The 20,774-nt window shown below is 35.9% G+C and overlaps 1 protein-coding gene across 4 annotated transcripts in view; it reads right to left on the reverse strand.

Annotated features, from left to right (window-relative positions):
• LOC149778393 (uncharacterized) overlaps window positions 1–20,774 on the reverse strand; it is a 190,302-nt gene that overhangs the window by 39,528 nt on the left and 130,000 nt on the right. For all 4 annotated transcript variants that reach the window (XM_089939223.1, XM_089939224.1, XM_089939220.1 and 1 more), the window contains 7 exons: window positions 16,142–16,947; window positions 11,721–11,784; window positions 9,757–10,550; window positions 5,672–6,959; window positions 4,304–4,419; window positions 2,194–2,385; window positions 225–494 (listed from right to left, as the gene is read on the reverse strand). In XM_089939223.1, the coding sequence (XP_089795349.1) occupies window positions 225–494; window positions 2,194–2,385; window positions 4,304–4,419; window positions 5,672–6,959; window positions 9,757–10,550; window positions 11,721–11,784; window positions 16,142–16,947 (3,530 nt within the window). The remainder of the gene's footprint in view (window positions 1–224; window positions 495–2,193; window positions 2,386–4,303; window positions 4,420–5,671; window positions 6,960–9,756; window positions 10,551–11,720; window positions 11,785–16,141; window positions 16,948–20,774) is intronic.

The raw sequence follows: 20,774 nt of genomic DNA on the forward strand, positions 1-20,774 counted from the left end.
GAGGAAATTTCGCTGGGGCAAATGGCAGTAGCCATTAAGACCATGTGACCATTATATAAAGGCAACCATTAAGACATTATCTACTCTGAATGTGACAAATGTATTATCTACACTGAATGTGACCAATAGATTATCTACTCTGAATGTATCCAATGGATTGGAAATGCTGGAATTACTTTCCCTGACTCTGTCACACTGACAACAATTTACATTATGGTACTAACCAATTTCATCAATGTTCCCACTGTCTACACTGGAGGTTGTGTCAGGAGATGGGAAATGGTCCAGCAGTGATGGTGCCTTCATAATGGGTTCTGGAACCAACAGGCCTCCCTCAGACTCGAGCCCAAATGCCATACTGGACATTGACAGCAGTTTATCAACATCTGTTGCAGAGGGCATATCAGTTTCATTTCTCTGGTGTTCAGATTGTGTAGATATCTCTGTCGACCTAAGTTTTTCTGGTGTAGGTTGTCCATCCGGTTCATCTGTGCCTATTTGAAAATATAAAACAATATGCTTTCTGTCAAATTTTGTCAATTTCTGTTTAGCAGTATCAAGAAAATGTAATTCCAAGGTTTTCTACTTTTAGTACCAGCAGCCTTAATTGCTGGCAAAATGGCATCATTTGTACAAAACTGAAAGGGTTTTATGTTTTCTGTCAAATTATACTGAGTGTTCTTCATAATTAGTGATTTCAAGATTTTTACATTTTTACAATGGTATAAAATCCCTTAAACAGCTTGAAAAGTTTTCTTCCAATGATGCTATCAATTAAATCTTGTCAAATTCTATTAAGCAATTTTTGGATCAGTCATATAAAGGTTGTTCTATTTTTAGTAATGGCAGCCATATTTAATAGCTGATTGGAATTAATTTAAAAAATTTGAAAGACCGTGTAGAGATATTTTGTGCCAATTATAGCAAATTCTGTTTAGTGCTTTTAAGAAGTTGTTTAATGGTTTTCTGCATTTAGTAATGGCAGTCTTATCGGATTGCAGATCAGCATAATTTGTACAAACATTTACGGCCTTCATGCCAGATTGCTCCCTGCCAAATATCGTTGAAACTAGTTAGTGGTTTTTGAGAATCTGGAATTCTCTATACTTTGGGACTTGTCACAGAACTTTCAACACTACTTGGAATTTAATTCACAATACCGTAGGTTCCCTTATAAATTTACACTTTGTATTTAAGGAAATAAGCTGTTTGTTGAATTATACAAAACTGGTTGATTCTCCCTCTTTCCTGTAATGTAATTCAAGACTGTAAAATCATAACAAAATAACACACACACACACACACACACACACACACACACACACACACACACACATATATACATATAATATTATACTATAAATACAAAACTAACTTTTTTGTGTGAGTGCTAACCACACAAAAAAATGACCTGTGGGCCTGTAGTTGCACCACTCTGACTTAATGAACAGGCATTTTTATGATCATTAGCAAACCTGAGAATTTAGATCAACACACACTGCAATACAGGCTTTCGAGTCACACACATAAAAAGGATAAAATGTAACATTTTCTAGTGGTGTAGGCATCAATAGATAATATGCCTGCTGGTTAAAATGGCTCTTTTCACTTGGTCACTAAGAACTTGAAAACTTAAAAGTTCATGCATGCGGCAATTTCCACACTATATTACAAATGTTGCAATCCTGACATCAAGTCAAAATAGAATATTTCCTCAAATGTTCCTCAATAACACCTGGTTTAGCTAGAAAAATTGACAATTTTTTTAACTTTCACAAAATTTTCAACATTTTTGTATTTTCTCTTCTTCATGCAGATACAATGGAGTCTGAGCACCAGTCTATCATTTATATACAATAGCTTGAAGGGAATTTTCATTTAAAGTCTCATTGCTGCAATAAGTTTACACTCATAATTATATCTATGTTCTTACAACAAGCTCTCATTCAAAGTTTCATCCACCAGAGTGCTGATTTTGCAAATTTCATTCAAACTGGAACCTTTAATAAAGTTTTGTAATAATTCCTCAAGATCAACAATGGTTACCATCTCTGCATAAATTTATCTATTGACAAAAGTGTAAAGTTGTTACATCTAATGTCACAATATGATACACAATATATGGAAATATTTGTACATTACAGAACAGGAAAACTGTAGGATAGGAAGTGTCTCTTAACACTAATCTCTAACCCTGTGACCTGGCTGGACTTTCATCCTTGCCCCGATTTGAAAAGTTTCCTGATCCCTTGGAACGTAACAACTCTGCCATCTGTTTGCGGAGATTCTCATTTGCCTCAATGAAGAGCTCCATCTGTGTTCGCAGCAACTTCACTTCTTTTAATAGGTCAAGCAGGATGCCATGGTAGCTCTCAGAGGAGGCACCTTTATGAACAGTTTAAAATATAAACAGTTTAATATATGCCCATCTCGACATAAATATAAACAGTTTAAAATATGCCCATTTGGACAAGAAAGTAAAACAGCTCCAAGGTTATAAGGCCTAAAAAGGTTTCTACAATAGCTCCCATTTTGTAACCAATGTTATAAAGGATATAAAGCTTTGTACAACATTATCATGTTATTACACCAATGTTATAAAGCCGTTAAAACTTTGTACAATATTTTCCTGTTATTACACCAATGTTATAAAGGCTATAAAACTTTGTACAACATTATCCTGTTACTACATCAATATTATAAAGACTATAAAGCTTTGTACAACATTATCCTGTTATGATACCAATGTTATAAAGGATATAAAGCTTTGTACAACATTATCCTGTTATTACACCAATGTTATAAAGGCTATGAAACTTTGTACAATATTATCCTGTTATGATACCATTGTTATTAAGGCTATAAAACTTTGTACAACACTATCCTGTTACTACATCAATATTATAAAGACTATAAAGCTTTGTACAACATTATCCTGTTATTACCCCAATGTTATAAAGGATATAAAGCTTTGTACAACATTATCCTGTTATTACACCAATGTTATAAAGGATATAAAACTTTGTACAACATTATCCTGTTATTACACCAATGTTATAAAGGCTATAAAACTTTGTACAATATTATCCTGTTATGATACCAATGTTATAAAGGATATAAAGCTTTGTACAACATTATCCTGTTATTACACCAATGTTATAAAGGATATAAAGCTTTGTACAACATTATCCTGTTATTACACCAATGTTATAAAGGATATAAAACTTTGTACAATATTATCCTGTTATGATACCAATGTTATTAAGGCTATAAAACTTTGTACAACACTATCCTGTTACTACATCAATATTATAAAGACTATAAAGCTTTGTACAACATTATCCTGTTATTACCCCAATGTTATAAAGGATATAAAGCTTTGTACAACATTATCCTGTTATTACACCAATGTTATAAAGGATATAAAACTTTGTACAACATTATCCTGTTATTACACCAATGTTATAAAGGCTATAAAACTTTGTACAATATTATCCTGTTATGATACCAATGTTATAAAGGCTATAAAACTTTGTACAACACTATCCTGTTACTACATCAATATTATAAAGACTATAAAGCTTTGTACAACATTATACTGTTACTACACCAATGTTATAAAGGATATAAAGCTTTGTACAACAATATCCTGTTTATTACACCAATGTTTTTAAGCTTATAAAGCTCACATGATCATGCAACCAGTCTCAGCTTTTGTTCAAAACATTAGTGCTAATGGTTAATTTTCCTTATAATTACATTTCATATCATGTGATTTGAGACAAAACTGGATCTATCTCTCTTGTCAGGTCAGCTCTGTCTTCAATGTGATATCTCGTGTATATATGGCCATGACCAACCTGTGTGCAAATGCAATGTAAGCCTCAAAATGAAGACAACTTGTTTGGGGTTTACAAATGATACAACAATTACAACCTTCTCTGATCATAAACATCCCAAATCATTACCCTTTATGGAGTTATGTCATTTCAGCATTAAATTCTTAAGGGTGACAACCCATTTTTAAAAACCATCTCAACATTTCAATGTTTACTCTACTCAAATTTTCAGATCTGAATATTCTGAAAGACACAAAAGGAAAACTGCCTAAAACCTATTTATTATGATACACTAATTTTCCAAATGAAGCATTAAGAAACTCAGACTCTGACTTGAATTTTTTTTTTACAGAAGCAGACGTTTTAGTTCAGTATGAGCTCAAGCTGAGAAGATCTATGCAAACTGTTCTTTCATGCTTGCTGACTAACAATTGTAAAATACATACAGATTATAAACTTCATACCTTGTTTGTTTGCCTCATTAAGTCGTTCATGTACACTGAGCTCCAATTTTAAGCTTCGGTTCACATCATCTTTCTCTCTTAATCTTGAATGGGTTACCTTCATCTCACACTGGTACCTGGAAATGAAATGAATCAGATCAAAATTCAGAGAAACAGAAGAAATGGAATAAAGATACAGCAAACAAACGTACCTCAAAGAGACTGATGTTCTACTGTCCAAACAGATTTTCCGGGAATTCACGAGAAGACCATTCTTCTTTTTAACTGCTGAGTGTTAAAACCATCTTTATTACTCCTGAGCAACAAGATTTTCAATTTGACAACTGTGACAACCATATAGGGTGCTAAATATGTGCCATTTTCATTTAGGGCAAACTAGTCACCATTAAAAGACTTTTGGTGAGAACCCTTGTTGATATCACCATCCATTCTGGCGAAGATTTAAGACAAGATTTTAGAGAGAAGATTTTCAATATACTCATTGTGGCAGCCATCTTTTAGGTAAGATCACTACTCATTTCATTCAGGACCAACTAGATATCATAGGAAGTGTGGTAACACAATTTTCAAGATGGCCACTGTGGTCATATTGGATGTCAGATTGGCATCATTTTCATTTAGGACAAACTAGACATCACAAGAAGCCTTTTTGTAAAAGCCCATATTGGTATGATGAGCTGGAGTAACAATAACATTTTCAATATCGCCATCTTGGCTGTCTGGCCAAGTGGTTTAAAGTGCTCTCTGTTACTGATCACTGCCATCTCACCTGTCTGCATGGGTTTGAGTCTAGGATTCAGCCAATGTGGGTATGTGAGAAAGCTTGCCAGTAGCTTCTCGTGGGTCGGTGGTTTTTCCCAGGGTTTTCCCGGGTTCTTCATCCACATTAATACTGGCTGCCATACATATCCTATCATGTGCTGAAAAACGGCGTTAAACCCCACAACAACAACAACAACAACAACCATCCATTCAGAAGGAGTGGTGCTAACTAAATATTCAGCAGGGCTGCTGTGGCACCCTTACTGGATGTCTAATTTGCACCATTTTTATTGAGGACCAACAAAACCTTCTGATGAATAAGTGTGTGATGTTACATGGCAATCTTCCAAGTAGCTTAGGGTAAGTAGCAACAACAAATTTGTACGAACAAATGTTCTGATGTCAGATACAGATGGTAGACAACAGACAAGAACCCATCCCATAAATTCTTCTGGTCAATGACAAGTAGAACAATAAAAATAAGAAAAGAAGGATCTAATTTAGTTCTCATCCAGGGAGTCTGTATAGAAAGAATTTAAAAATGCACATGGAAAAGTTAAAATCCTTTTTCTTGGTTAAAAAAAAACCTTACTGCAAAGTACTCACTTTCTAAGCTCCTTCAATAGAATTTTGGAATTTTTGTCCAGCTTTTCATTCTTCCTGGTTAATGTTGTAACAATTTCATTCTGTTTAGCCAATGAAGATTCCAAGACACGCAGCTTTGTGTTTCCCTCTGACTGAATGTTCTGTAACTTGTCCTCCAACTGCCTAATCTTTTCCTGCAGTAGCTGAATGACTTGTTCTTGTTTCTCTCCTTTCTCCTCGTGTTGTCGGATAGTCTCTGCTTGATGTTCCAGGTCTTGCTTTTGTTGAGAGATTATTCTCAATTTTTCCTCAAATTTGGATTTCTGCTCTGTTATGATGGTACTCTTATGTTCCAGTTTTCGGAGGTGATCTTTGATAGAAGACTCGAGTTGTTTTATTCGCTCATTTCTATCATCCAAATCTTTCTTAAATTTGTCCGTCACTTCAATCTGAGCCTGAAGGTTTTGTGCCTCTTCGGTCAACTGGCCCTTACTCCTCTCCAATGCCTGTTTCAGTTCAAATATAATACTTTCATTTTTACGCAGCAGCTCTTGAAGATGTGTCATTTCCTCATTTTGGGATTTAAGTTGCTTTCTTAACTCATTGGCAACTTCCCTCTGTTTATCTTGAATCTCTTTATGTTCCCTAATATTGGACTCTAACTGACCTATCCTTTCTTTCTGTTCTACAACCATCTGCATTTTCTGCTTTATTACATCCTGATTTTTATCATCTTTTTCATTCAGAAGCTTAACCTGCTGTTCAAGGTGATTTTTCTTTTCCTTCAAACTTGACATCAAACCGAGATGGTGCTCTTCAGCCTCACGATACTGTGTTAATCGGACTTCAAATTCGGAAAGTCGATCTTTGTACTGTTTAATTAAATTTTGCTCTCTGCCTTCATTTTCTCTGTACTGCTTCAATGCTATCTCTAACTTTGCAACTTTCTCTTTAAGTGGATTTTCAAGACTAAGCTTACTCTCCAACTCTTTCACAGTCGTTTCCAATTCATGATTTCTGGCCCAACAAGTCTCAATCTCTTGCTGCTTCTGCGTGATCAAATTCTCTATATTATTGTATTCTTTCATCAAGTCCTCTAACTCGTGAATTTTAGTCATGGTCTTCAAGAGATCCTCTTCCTTCCGTTGATTCTCCTTCCACAGACATTCATTTTTCTTTACATTCTCCTCAAGTAGCAGTCTTTGTTTCTTACTGTTGTCTTCCTCCTGCTGGATCTTCTGCTGAAGATTGGAGATCAGCTGCTGTAAGTCTTGAATTATTGCCTCTTGATCAATCAGCAGACAGGTGTCTTAAATACAAAGTTCAAACAAATGATAAAACATGCTTTTCAACTATTCTGCAGCTGGCATATGATGCTCTGCGACGAAACCCTTATAACTGAGAGGAAATTTTGATATTTTTGACAGGCAAGCCCCTACCCATGAATATGCAAAAACAGGTATCTAAGATTAACTCATGTCAGCAAATAAAAAGAAACAACACAAGCCAGCATGTTGCATTAAAAATGACCAATGATATTAAATCAGTCAAACCTGTCTTAAAGGCCACCTCTGTTAGGCAATAACCCATGTTGTCACATGCTTATACAAAGCTCAAGATAAGACTTTATTGAACAGTGTTTTACTCCTTGGTTTGAACAAATCCCATTTTTAGGTTTTTAATATAGTATTTTGTGAACAATGTGCAACAGAAACTCGTGACATAAATGAAGTCTTAATCATGAAGTCAACATTAAAACTCAGGATATACCTGATCAGAGGTCTCTCAGTCATGAAATCAACATTACGACTCAGGATACACCTGATGAGAGGTCTCTTACTCATCAATTCAGCATTACAAACTCAGGATATGCCTAATTAGAGGTCTCTTAATCATCAAGTCAACATTACAAACTCTGGATATGCCTGATTAGAGGTCTCTCAGTTGTAAAGTCAACATTACAAACTCAGGATATGCCTGATTAGGTCTCTTAATCATCAAGTCAACATTACAAACTCAGGATATGCCTAATTAGAGGTCTCTTAGTCATCAAGTCAACATTACAAACACAGGATATGCCTGATTTGAGGTCTCTTACTCATCAATTCAACATTACAAACTCAGGATATGCCTGACCAGAGGTCTCTCAGTCATGATGTCAACATTACAAACTCAGGATATGCCTGATTAGGTCTCTTATTCATCAAGTCAACATTACAAACACAGGATATGCCTGATTAAAGGTCTCTTACTCATCAATTCAACATTACAAACTCAGGATATGCCTGATTAGATCTCTTAATCATCAAGTCAACATTACAAACTCAGGATATGCCTGATTAGAGATCTCTCTGTCATGAAGTCAACATTACAAACTCAGGATATGCCTGATTAGGGGTCTCTTAATCATCAAGTCAGCATTACAAACACAGGATATGCCTGATTAGAGGTCTCTTAGTCAAGAAGTCAACATTACAACCTCAGGATATGCCTGATTAGAGGTCTTTTAATCATCAAGTCAGCATTACAAACTCAGGATATGCCTGATTAGAGGTCTCTTAATCATCAAGTCAACATTACAAACTCAGGATATGCCTGATTAGAGGTCTCTTAATCATCAAGTCAACATTACAAACTCAGGATAGGCCTGATTAGAGGTCTCTTAATCATCAAGTCAGCATTACAAACTCAGGATAGGCCTGATTTGAGGTATCTTAGTCCTGAAATCAACATTACAAACTCAGGATATGCCTGATTAGGTCTCTTAATCATCAAGTCAGCATTACAAATGCAGGATATGCCTGATTAGAGGTCTCTTACTCATCAATTCAACATTACAAACTCAGGATATGCCTGATTAGAGGTCTCTTAATCATCAAGTCAGCATTAAAAACACAGGATATGCCTGATTAGAGGTCTCTTAATCATCAAGTCAACGTTACAAACTCAGGATATGCCTGCTAAGAGGTCTCTCAGTCATGAAGTCAATATTACAAACTCAGGATGTACCTGATTAGGTCTCTTAATCAAGTCAACATTACAAACACAGGATATGCCTGATGAGAGGTCTCTTACTTATCAAGTGAACATTACAAACTCAGGATATGCCTGATTACAAGTCTCTTTTCTTTGACTGTCCTCACTAATATATTGAGAGCAAACATACAAAAGACACCTGGAACTTCTTCCAGTTGCAAAGATTATAATAACTGAATGTGCCATAAAAACACTGACAATATCCTTAAGGCAGGATGTGTATATATATATATATATATATATATATATATATATATATATATATATATATATATATACACACGCAAACAAGCCTAAATGCTAAAAACAGTTTTGAGGTCTTCAACTATAAAATCTGTTGCATTTTTAGTTTATTTACATATATACACAAATATGATTTTTACCTGGAGCTCTGTTTACTTATAATCTACTGATGAAATGAACTGTGGTAAATCAAATGGGTTTTACTGAGTATTCTTCTAGCAGGAGAAAACATTGACAATCAATTTAAATGATTAAAATTAAAAATATAAAAAGGTTTGCTTCTTGTTATTTATGCATACAAAACATTTTTAATGCATTTTTATCCCCTTTAACTGCATACAGTATACTTTCAACTTGTCCAGAATTCCTCCAATAATAGCAGTGATAAATGAATAGAAAGGGGCAATGCAAGTAGAGACTGCCATGTATAATTGCTTGCAAATCAAATCCAGTTGTATACAACAAAGACCCTGATCTGCTCTCACATAATGTGCCAACAGATTTGATTATATGTTGTTGTTATGCTGATTACCCCTAACAAACTGGATAGAAACAGATCTGCTGTCACGTGATGTCATGGTACATCTGGGTCTGTGCATTTTGCAGCTGGACTCTACCTATAAACAAGTATGTATTTTATAAAACCAACACATGGTATACAACTCAGCAACACCTATCCTCCCTCTAAGCCAGGCTGAACATGGCAGAGTTACTTGTATTTGTGCTAAAGTTCTAACATGAAGATAACATCTGGAGATTTAATTAAAATAGGCTTAGGCTATCCAGGTGTCAAGTTAAAATATTCTTAAAGAAAACAATGAAATTACTTTTCTGTTTTTCCTGTTCTTCCATAAGAGTGCTGGCCATTTGTTCCTGAATCTCACCAGTCCCTGATAAACCTTTCTCCATCCTAATGCGTAATGCTCTAAGTTCTTCCAGATGCTGTAACAACACATCCATATTAGTATCTCCAAGAGATTTTCTGGCCAGGCTTTCATACAATGTTAATTCCTCCTGCATTGTTTTATTTATTTGCTCCATGGTTGACAGCCGTGATTTCAATTTATCTTCTGAAAGGCTTGGTATTGCCTGACTTTGCCCAGGATCTGAGTCCAGATCAGCATACATACTAAAGTCTGAGAGCTGAGAAATACTCCTCTGGTCAAGATCTGGCAAGTGTTCTTCATTTAAAAATGACTGAGTCAATGTTTCTTCTGACATCTCTCTATCAGCCAATCTTCCATGTCGTGCACTAGAATCAAACATATTTGACAGCCTGCCATAACCCAGAGAACTCATTCTAGAACCCTTCCAGAACTGTTGATAAGGTGCCTTAGGTCCTGTTGAGTTATTACCATGTATGGAATGAATGTTTTGCATACTATTGCTGACATTGTCCATTTCAACATCGGTATTGAAACTTTTTCCTGACGCACCAAAGTCTGAAACATCACTAACCACCCTGCAACGAAGCCGTTCAGTCGAAGCCACCCTCTCATCCATTTGGCTCTGTACCACATTCGGAAGAGGTGTCCTAGAAGATGTTTGGAGACCTTGTTTGGGTCCATACTCAGTAAAGAATACATCATTTCTGTTCTCTTCTCTGTCCACAGACTCTGGCCTGTAGAAAGTATGGATATTAAAATCAGTGCCACGATTTAATATGATTCTTTATTATACTTAGGACACGCAGAGAAACTATAACTGAAACAAATAATTTAATCACATTTCTATGTAGCTACTAGCTGACCTCAACCTTTTTCCTTCTGGTCTTGCAAATTTAATGTGCAGAAACCATCTGATTTACTAACCATGATAGAAAAATCAAACAATCTATGTTCTTTATCACTTAAGTGCAAGCTATCCACAAAAATTTGGTAAAGAAACTTACTGTGGAACAAAGGCTATACTGTGAAAATCATTTTTGGGGCCAAAATGATCCTGACCTGAGACCTTTTGGCCCCCAGATTAACAGTCCTCTTCCATACCTTAAATAGAAGTCCTGCACCAGTTCTTTTATGATTGGAGGTATAGAACTAAAGGTATTATTGAGTTACAGTAGCCTTTACCTCTGATCCCCAAATCAATAAACTTGTACCCAAGTATTTTAATTGTTGGGACCTGGTCTGTAATGTAGAACTAATGTTACTGTGCATAAACCATACTTCTTCTTTCATGCACAGTGACCTTGACCTATCAGCTTGTATCTTAAACTGATAGGGTTCTTTTTTCCACCAAATGCAAGCTATCCAAAAGTTTGGTGGAGGTACATGATTTAGAAATGAAGTTCATTTAGAACAGGAAAAAGGGGAAAGTTAATAGACAGATAGGGTCATAGTATAATATGCTCTGCCAAAATGGCAAATGTATAAAACAAAATGAGGCAGAAAACAGTGTCATGGAAGATTAATGCCAATGTAATTGGTTCTGCCATCAAAATTCAAATGTAATGAAACAGTTTTAAAATATGATCATTATAACAAAATTTATGATGCTTACAGAAGACCCATTGCTTGTACTGATCATGACCAACTAAAACTGTACTATTTGCAGGACCAGTGAAAACTGTTCTATTTGCAGGACCAGTGAAAACTACCACTTGTGGGACCAACTAAAACTGTACCATTTGTGGGACCAACAAAAACTGTACCATTTGCGTGCCCAACTAAAACTGAACCATTTGCGAGCTGTTAATGCTTTTCTACTCTTTGCCTAAAATAAGCTGTTAAATGTTAAGTAAAATGCAATTTTTCTTTTTAAAAAAAGGACAAGGAAAGGTAATGTGTCTTACCCATTTTGTGGGAAGCTGTTTGATGCCACTCTATTACTGCTGGATATAGTTCCATCCTGAGTTGCTGTTGAGAAAGAAATACACGTAAAACAAAGTGATAAATATTCCTTGAATACTATTTTCAGCAAATGAAATAATAATGAAGGCTATAATTCAACTTACTGCAAGGACAGTATAACTTCTAAAGAAGAAATGGCACTATCAGAAGACAGTAATACTCATTGTGCATATAGTGACTTACATAGTACAGGTATACATTTGCTAATGCCAATGCCAACAACAACAGGTGTACATTTGCTAATGCAAATACCAACAACAACAGGTGTACATTTGTTAATGCCAATGCCAACAACAACAGGTGTACATTTTCTAATGCCAATACCAACAACAGGTGTACATTTGTTATTGCCAGTACCAACAACAGGTGTACATTTGCTAATGCCAATGCCAACAACAACAGGTGTACATTTGCTAAAGCCAATGCCAACAACAACAGGTGTACATTTGCTAATGCCAATGCCAACAAGAACAGGTGTATATTTGCTAATGCCAATACCAACAACAACAGGTGTTCATTTGCTAATGCCAATGCCAATACCAACAACAGGTGTACATTTGCTAATGCCAATGCCAACAACAACAGGTGTACATTTGCTAATGCCAATACCAACAACAGGTGTACATTTTGCTAATGACAATACCAACAACAAGTGTACATTTGCTTATGACAATACCAACCAACAGGTGTATATTTGCTAATGTCAATGCCAACAACAGGTGTACATTTGCTAATGCCAATGCCAACAAGAACAGGTGTACATTTGCTAATACCAATACCAACAAGAACAGGTGTACATTTGCTAATGCCAATGCCAATACCAACAACAGGTGTACATTTGCTAATGCCAATACCAACAACAAGTGTACATTTGCTAATGCCAATACCAACAACAGGTGTACATTTGCTAATGCCAATGCCAACAACAACAGGTGTACATTTGCAAATGCCAATGCCAACAACAACAAGCGGTGCAAATCATATGCTCTCCTACACATACTACAGAATAGCTAAAATGTCTTCCAAAATGAGGAGGACCACACCTCTGTCAAACCTATGAAAAGTATTGAGTGAAAAGGTAAAACAACACAAAAACTGCCACAGTTGAGGCATACAATGAAAGAAAGATTAACAGAAGACAGGTAATGTCATAAATGAAGTAAACTCACTTTTTTAATGCAAAGAAGGTGCATGTGTGTGCACATGCACACACACCTGCCACAAAATGGCATGTCACAAAAAACAAATGATTTTCAACACATATACATCATGTTTTTAGAAAGACAATTTCCAATCAATCTTATCAAGAACTAATAAAAGTAATGGAAGCCTTTCATGACACAACAATATATGCCTGCAATCTGTACACAGTTTAAACAGTAAACAGTCAAGTTATATAAAAAAAACCATGCACATAATTAGGCATCATCGCACACTCGTTCATATATATTTAAGATGAATGACTATGTGTGATTATACTGGGAAACATATACACAGATGAACAATATTCTATACACAGCTACATACATTTCAGCACAAGTCTTACATATTACATATTAGTTATGGATTATTTATGGATATAATGATCAAGTTTTCTATTCAGAGCCTTCAATATGTCATTCTAGCTGGTCAAGAAAGAAATTCTTAAATGATATTTTAAAAGAAGCAAGGTAATTTGAATTACGTGTATCCTCTGTGGTAAGGAATTCCATTCATTAGGTGCTGATACAGTAAAAGAGCTTTTGTAATGATTGGTTTTCGACTGTGGAATCTGGAGACCATTGTTAGTCATCCATCAGAGATTATGCCCAGTTATTTGATGACCTTAATTAAATTAGGTTAGAGATGTAATCTGAAGAAAGACTGTTTAAAGACTTATATGTCATGATTCCTTTAAAATAAAGAATATGTTTTTGTATAAGTAGAAATTGCAGACATGAAAATAAAGCATTTGAGGGAGTCATAACAGGACATACAATTTTTTGTCTAATACAGTGTAGGGATCCTGTTTATCTTTGAATCACTTATGGGACAGTCTTTCACTGGAAAGATGAGTCGGGGTGCCAAAGTTTACTATTAGCAATAATGCTTAACACTGTTCCCAGTGCAAACTACCAAATAATAAGCAAGGATTTATTAAAGTATATTTTTCTGGACTTTACAGGTCTAAATGGAAACTGGGGAAAATGAGCTATATTTTCCTCTAACATCTACAGAGGCCACATGCTGCAGACAAGTTGGCACAGTGCGATACTATAGTCTGGTCTTCTTACCTTCAACACAAGATGCTGATATGGAATAGAATAAGTGGTAACAAGTCCACTTGACCAATCTGATCACCTGAATGCTGTGACTGACTCTACAATTAGGTTTAGAGCAAGCACCCAAATGATCCATGCAGCAATTGTCTCTCAACTCACTTAAGTGTTTCACAACCGAAAAATTCTGGTAAGAACTTGATAAAGTTAACTTAAGATCAGTTCAATCATTGTGTCATGCTGAAATCTCATCATTTATTCCCCCCAACTCTGATGAATATTTGCAAAGGGTTTATCCTGGTCAAGAACATACAACTTCTCTCTCCTGACCGTATCTCCAATTTCCTGGTTGTGATGGCACTCTGGGTACAGCAGAGATGCCATCCCACAAGTATGCTTATCAAGAATCCTAGCATCAATATATTTTAGTCTGGACAACCCATCTGTCATTTTGCATCTTACTGTGATTCTACACATACCTATGCCAGTAACAATTAATAACCACTGAAAATAAATGGCATACCCATTCCTCCAATTCCCTGATCTACAATGCTTTCAATATTTTTAGCCAGAACAAATCTACCACCATTTTGTTACCAGTTAACATTAAGCCTACTGGTTTGTTATGAACATTCTTTGTCAAATCAAGAATCAATCAGAAACTATGCTGTATGTATGTCTCATTGACAACACCTCTTTAGTTTCATTTTTATTTCTTACAGTGTTCTTAACAGTAGACATTTCCTAAAATTTTCAACACTCAAGTTTTTCTTGTATATTGTGTTATTTGTTGAGAAAATATTTTTACAATCTTTATAAAAAATGATCTGTTATTAAAATAAGCAACCCTCATGATATCACTCGCAAATTAACATGCAATAACCACCATTTTCAATGATAAAATAAGCAATATATACTGAGCTTCCACCTAATGATTTGGACTGAGATTTTGCAGTGTTAATCAAATAGAAGCCTTTTCTGCCCAGTCTTTAAGAAGAAAGATAAAAAAAACCACACCTGCCTCCATGTAACATGTGGCTGTGAGTGTCATCAGGATGGGCTAAACCAAGGTAGCAATGTATATACATGCAGACATGAATAACTTAAAATTCATTAAAGGGTATGCTGTAATATTCTATTACATATTCTATTAAATAGTGCATTAGTTTTCCCCTTATATTCAAAATATGCAATATCCTGTGGTATTGAATCTTGTACACTTTCAATGTTAAATACTTTACTTATAAGAAAAATACCTTCCAAATAAGAAATACAAGGCATGCCCACTGTCAGAAATGTAGGAACTAACTGTAAACCATACTCCCCTTTCAGCATATGACTCTAAACTTCTTTCCATGGACCAAACACACAAGACTAAACAATATACAACCAGACAATAAGCATCTGCCACCTAGCCAGTCATCCAAAGCCATACTTGGTGCATGTTTTCATTTCAAAGAGCTTAAATAATCTGACATGAACCTGAACTACAAATGTATAATTGTGACTTGTTCCCACTTGCAAGTCACTTCTTGCATTTTCCCTATACCTGTGATAACAAAGAGATTTAGCATAGTGTTTCTTTTTCAATGAAGTCATAGATAAAGCTACTTTAAGATGCAAATAATTCTCATTTGTGTGGATTTGCTATTTGTGTAAATGGATATCCATGGGCTATATGCAACTGCTTGTTAGCAAATGTTTTACTTAACGGTTTTGGATGTTGAAATTTGCTTTAATACAACGAAAATATATTATGATACCTATAAACTTTGTTACGTTTAAAGTTAGCATGTTTCTGGAGTATATAATAAAACGGTTATTGGTCTGAAATTGAAAAATACTGTCAATACAGTCTTGGTTGTATGATGCTACCAAAAGGTCAATGAATACACCAAAACCTTGATCAAAATATTTATCAGTATCCAACCAATGGCCTATATATACAGCCATGGTCAAATCTAGCAAACAGTGAGTAAATGTATCTATAAAAGAGATGTGTATGTATGAAAGACAAACAGTCACGGACAGTAATATCCACACTGTAAGCAGCTTTTCAGACACATCCGAGAAGAGCCAAACATCAATCCAATTATAAAACTTACCCATTGACGCAGAAGACAATGACTTTATGGTTCCCCTTGCATGTGCGAGACCTTGCCGCAGGCGAGAAATCTTGGCCTTTCCTTGGCCCCCAAACCCTCCATCTTGATCCTGCTGACCAAGTTCTTGCAGAAAATTTGCAATGTCCATCAGCCATGTATCAAGCCTTGCATCAATATTTTGAATATCTGTGTTTTGACCTTCAACCTGGTCCATGTCTTGATCTTTATCAGAGCTTGGCATGGCAGACTCATCCACTGTTTTGTTTTTTTCTTTAGAAAGACTTCTATTTTTCAAAACATTCACTAGACGTCTGTAGCCTTCCACTTGATCTCTGAGTTTGGTGTTTTCATCTTTCAACTTTGAAATGTCATCTCTTTCGTCTTTGTTCGGTTCCACTGTCAGCTGTAATGAAACTGGGGGAGATGGACTTCTGGCCACGACTGAGTTACTATTCTGGCCCAAAGTCGAATTCTCTAAAGATCTGACATGCTCAGGGGACCTTCTGGGTGACCAATTGAGCAAGTTTGATTCACTATTAGAACGAGAAAGACCTGTGGGAAGGAGGTCATGTTCAACCAGAATTTCCTTGTAGTGTTTCATTTTCAGAGTCTGGTGATGAACTGCTTCTTCAGTGGCCTTTAGTGTTTTACTCAAATACTCAATCTGAGCTTCAGCATCTGTCAGACGTCTCTTCAGCATTTCCACCTCATCATTATCCTCTGATATCCCTTTTCTTGCAACAGGTATTTTGCTGTGTTTAGAAGCGGTCCCATTATCTGATGCTGAAGTGGCAGTGCCAGTGGTTCTGTAAGACAATGTAAAAATTTAAGTACAAGGCCTAACAATTCAGACAATTAGTTGGACTGAGAGACCCCTCAAAAATGAATCTGAACTGGTAGCTGGTCAGATTTCAGGAGATCAGATCACAGTTTAATTGGGACAAGTGTGGTTGTTGTAAAGAGTGGTTTCATTTGTCAGGTTAGATGGATGTGTTACCAAACAGGTGGTACCAGGTTTATTGATCCACATTGCTCATTCACTGGGAAAGTAGCTCATGGTTTGGAAAGGACTATTACTAGCTAAATATAACCAACCAAGTGGCCAAGCTTTATACCTGAATGCATATGGAAAGCATAAGATATATCTTTTGCTTCTAGTTATTTTACTTGTACATCCAGTATTAGTTCATGGGGGATTTATTAGCTCAACTTGTACTTGTCATATGTGTGTGTGTGTCTGCATGTGTGTGTGCACTTAAGTCTGCATTGTCTTGTTTATCTAACTGAAGAAAACTGCATCCTTTTAATTTGCTTGTTAGTTTAAACTGAGCTTTCTAAATGACTGTAAGTACTTTAGATTTAGTATGTTGGTAGTTATGCATGTATGGCTGTGCTTTTCTGGCATAAGTTTTAATTTGATTCCAAGTTTAGATTGTGGTTTTCAAATATACGTTTCCAAGTATGTATATCTGTGACATGCATTTTATATCACTACAATGTCTGCAGTGTGGCAGTTTATAGTGATGTCTAGCACTGCGGCATCATGTTGCAGATATGTATCATCATGTCCCACCCAGTCACATTATTATGACTCCACGCTGACCAGTCCTAACACTGACCTCTTAATGCTGAACGCCCAGCGAAGCAGCTGTTTTTAAGTCTTTGGTATGACTCAGCCAGGGTTCGAACCTGCGAACTCCCACATCCGAGGCAGATACAATAACCACTAGGCCACTGGAATGGTCTGAACGGATGTTATAGTTGCAAAGAGATTTTAAGATACAGTTCTTACCAATAAATATTCTTGTCATCACTGAGATCACATAATTTCTCATTACTTCATCACAACTGAATACGTTATAAATTACAAACAAGTTGGAGGCACTGTTTCATCTTGGCTGGCTTAATAGAAAACGAAGACTATTACAACCAATAACTATTTTCTTACTCATATATTCACTAAGTTTATCCACAGAGGAGTACAATACATTGTGGAGCAATTAGATTTGAATAATATAATTTTGATATTCTATGAACAACATACATAGAAGATGTAAAGCCTCATCAAATCTTCATCATCTGACTGACTGGATTTTAAAATATGACCCAAATACATATAACTGTTGATATACATATGAGCATTGCCATTAAGATGTACAGGAGGAGAAGATGGTAATTTGGAAGAAGTTAACTGAAAGACCCTGCATACCGATTTTTGTGTATTCTCTAATGTGTATTGTTCACATATATTTAATAGATTCCTTAAACCTGAGACAGAAAGACTTATCAATGACATATGATCAGCAAAACTAAAATTGTTAAGAAATGACACATCTTGTGGCAGATGTAACCCCACATGACACCGACCCAGTTTACGATTTAGCGCATCTATGTATACATTAAATAACAAAGGGAAAGAACACCTTCCTGTCTCACCCCATTGGTTAAATGTAAAGAGCTGGATACTACACTTCCCCAGCGCACATATTACAACTATTTGCCATACCAATTAACCAAAGTATGAACTATGTCGATGGGTTTTTGAACATCAAGCAACTTTTAAAGAGTGTCCAATGACTGACCTTATCAAATGCCTTACTAGCATCTAAAAAGCATGCAAACACAGGGCTGCCATGTTCTACATAATAACTGAAAGCTTCCATAAAGGCATAAATCTGTTGAATGTTGCTTTTTGAAAACAAACTGATTATCAGAGATTTCAACTTCACATCTTTGTCGTATGGTGCATTCAAATAGGTCTATAGTTGTTCTTGTCCATCAGGTTACCAATTTACTTTACAGCAGCAGTATAACTGTAACTTTTGTGAAATCATCTGGAACAAAGTTACATACAAACATACAATTAAAAAAAATCATCAAAATGACATGTAATCTAGTACCTGAAATTTTAAAATGTTCCACATATAAAAAATCTGATCCCGGTCATCTACCTCCTTTTGCCTTGCTTATTGTCCACTGGATCACAGTTAGTGTGATTAGTTCAAAACGAGCTGAATGGGTATTCAATACTGAAAGAACACACTTCTTTTTCCACATGGTGCATATAGTATTTTGTTTAATTTGCTTCCAGAATTCACATTACTCAAAATTTTCATCTAAGAGCATACTTAAATTTGTGCTCTTGTTTGGCCCATTTGGTTACTGAGATGGCCATAACGAGGTTTACCGCTATCATGCTCTTGTTTGGCCCATTTGGTTACTGAGATGGCCATGCCGAGGTTTACCACTACCATGCTCTTGTTTGGCCCATTTGGTTATTGAGATGGCCATGACAAGGTTTACTGCTATCATGCTCTTGTTTGGCCCATTTGGTTACTGAGATGGCCATGACGAGGTTTACTGCTATCATACTCTTGTTTGGCCCATTTGGTTACTGAGATGGCCATGACAAGGTTTACTGCTATCATGCTCTTGTTTGGCCCATTTGGTTACTGAGATGGCCATGATGAGGTTTACCGCTATCATGCCACATAAGGTAAGCATGTCATGCAAAGTTGTGCAGGTCTTTGAAACAGTCATTCCAGCCAATGACCACATTTGGAAATTACTAGTCAAGCTTTTACTAGAGTCAGGGGACCCAGAGTGGCCGAGCGGTCTAACGTGCTCTCCTTTATGGATCACTGCCTTCTCACCTCTGTCTGCATGGGTTAGAGTCTAGGATTCAGTCAACGTGGGTATGTGAGAAAGCTTGCCAGTAGCTTCTCATGGGTCGGTGGTTCTTCCCAGGGTTTTCCCACGTTCTTCCTCCAATATTAATACTGGCCGCCATACATAGCTTATCATGTGCTGAAAAATGGCGTTAAACCCCACAAAAACAACAACTAGAGTCAGACAAAGATTTTACTATATCTGTGTATAATCCATTAATCTGTTTTATATGCGCCTTATTAAAACAGCCATGATCATTACAGACCACAATGAACTATGGGATCTTGTTTAATAAGAATGCAGATGTCTGAGTATAATTTAGTTTTTCATCAGCAGTAAGGTCTGACCAATAAATGTTGCATTTCAAATTTAATATTTCACAGAGGCAGGAACCAAATCTAGGAAGTAATGATAACCATTATGTAGGAAGATGGTCAGAACCTACTAGGGTGTGCATTATTCTCATATCACTTATAGCAGAATGAGCAGATTGTGTAGAGACACAATGACCCAACCAAGAGACTGTATTGTGTGAATCACTGACGTAAGTAAAATTTGTTGTGTGGTCTACTATTAGCTTTAAGTCTGATATGATATAACCATATTCATCACAAAATGGACAAAGTTCATCTCCAAAGGGAGTGAATTTAAGCGTATTAGCATTCCAATCTCCTACTACATAAACATTTAGAGTATTAACATTTTCTACAATAGAATGAATCTTGCTCAAATAATCTACAAATTCCACACAATTGTTCACTAGATCACATAGTAAATAGACATTGACAAAAAGCAAGAAGGAATCCCACCTTGATAGTAAAACCTATTGGTCATCAAGGTGTTGTACTTCTATAATACTTCCGAGAGATCTATGGTATAATACCCCGACACCTCCGTAAGGTCTTCCTGTATGAATGTTGTTAAAAGATTCAATCTGTGATTCCACTGACCCATAAAACTTGTC

The sequence above is a fragment of the Sinohyriopsis cumingii genome, chromosome 17 (assembly GCF_028554795.1).
Source record: "Sinohyriopsis cumingii isolate HCF-2022 chromosome 17, ASM2855479v2, whole genome shotgun sequence".
NCBI classification, from domain to species: Eukaryota; Metazoa; Mollusca; class Bivalvia; order Unionida; family Unionidae; genus Sinohyriopsis; species Sinohyriopsis cumingii.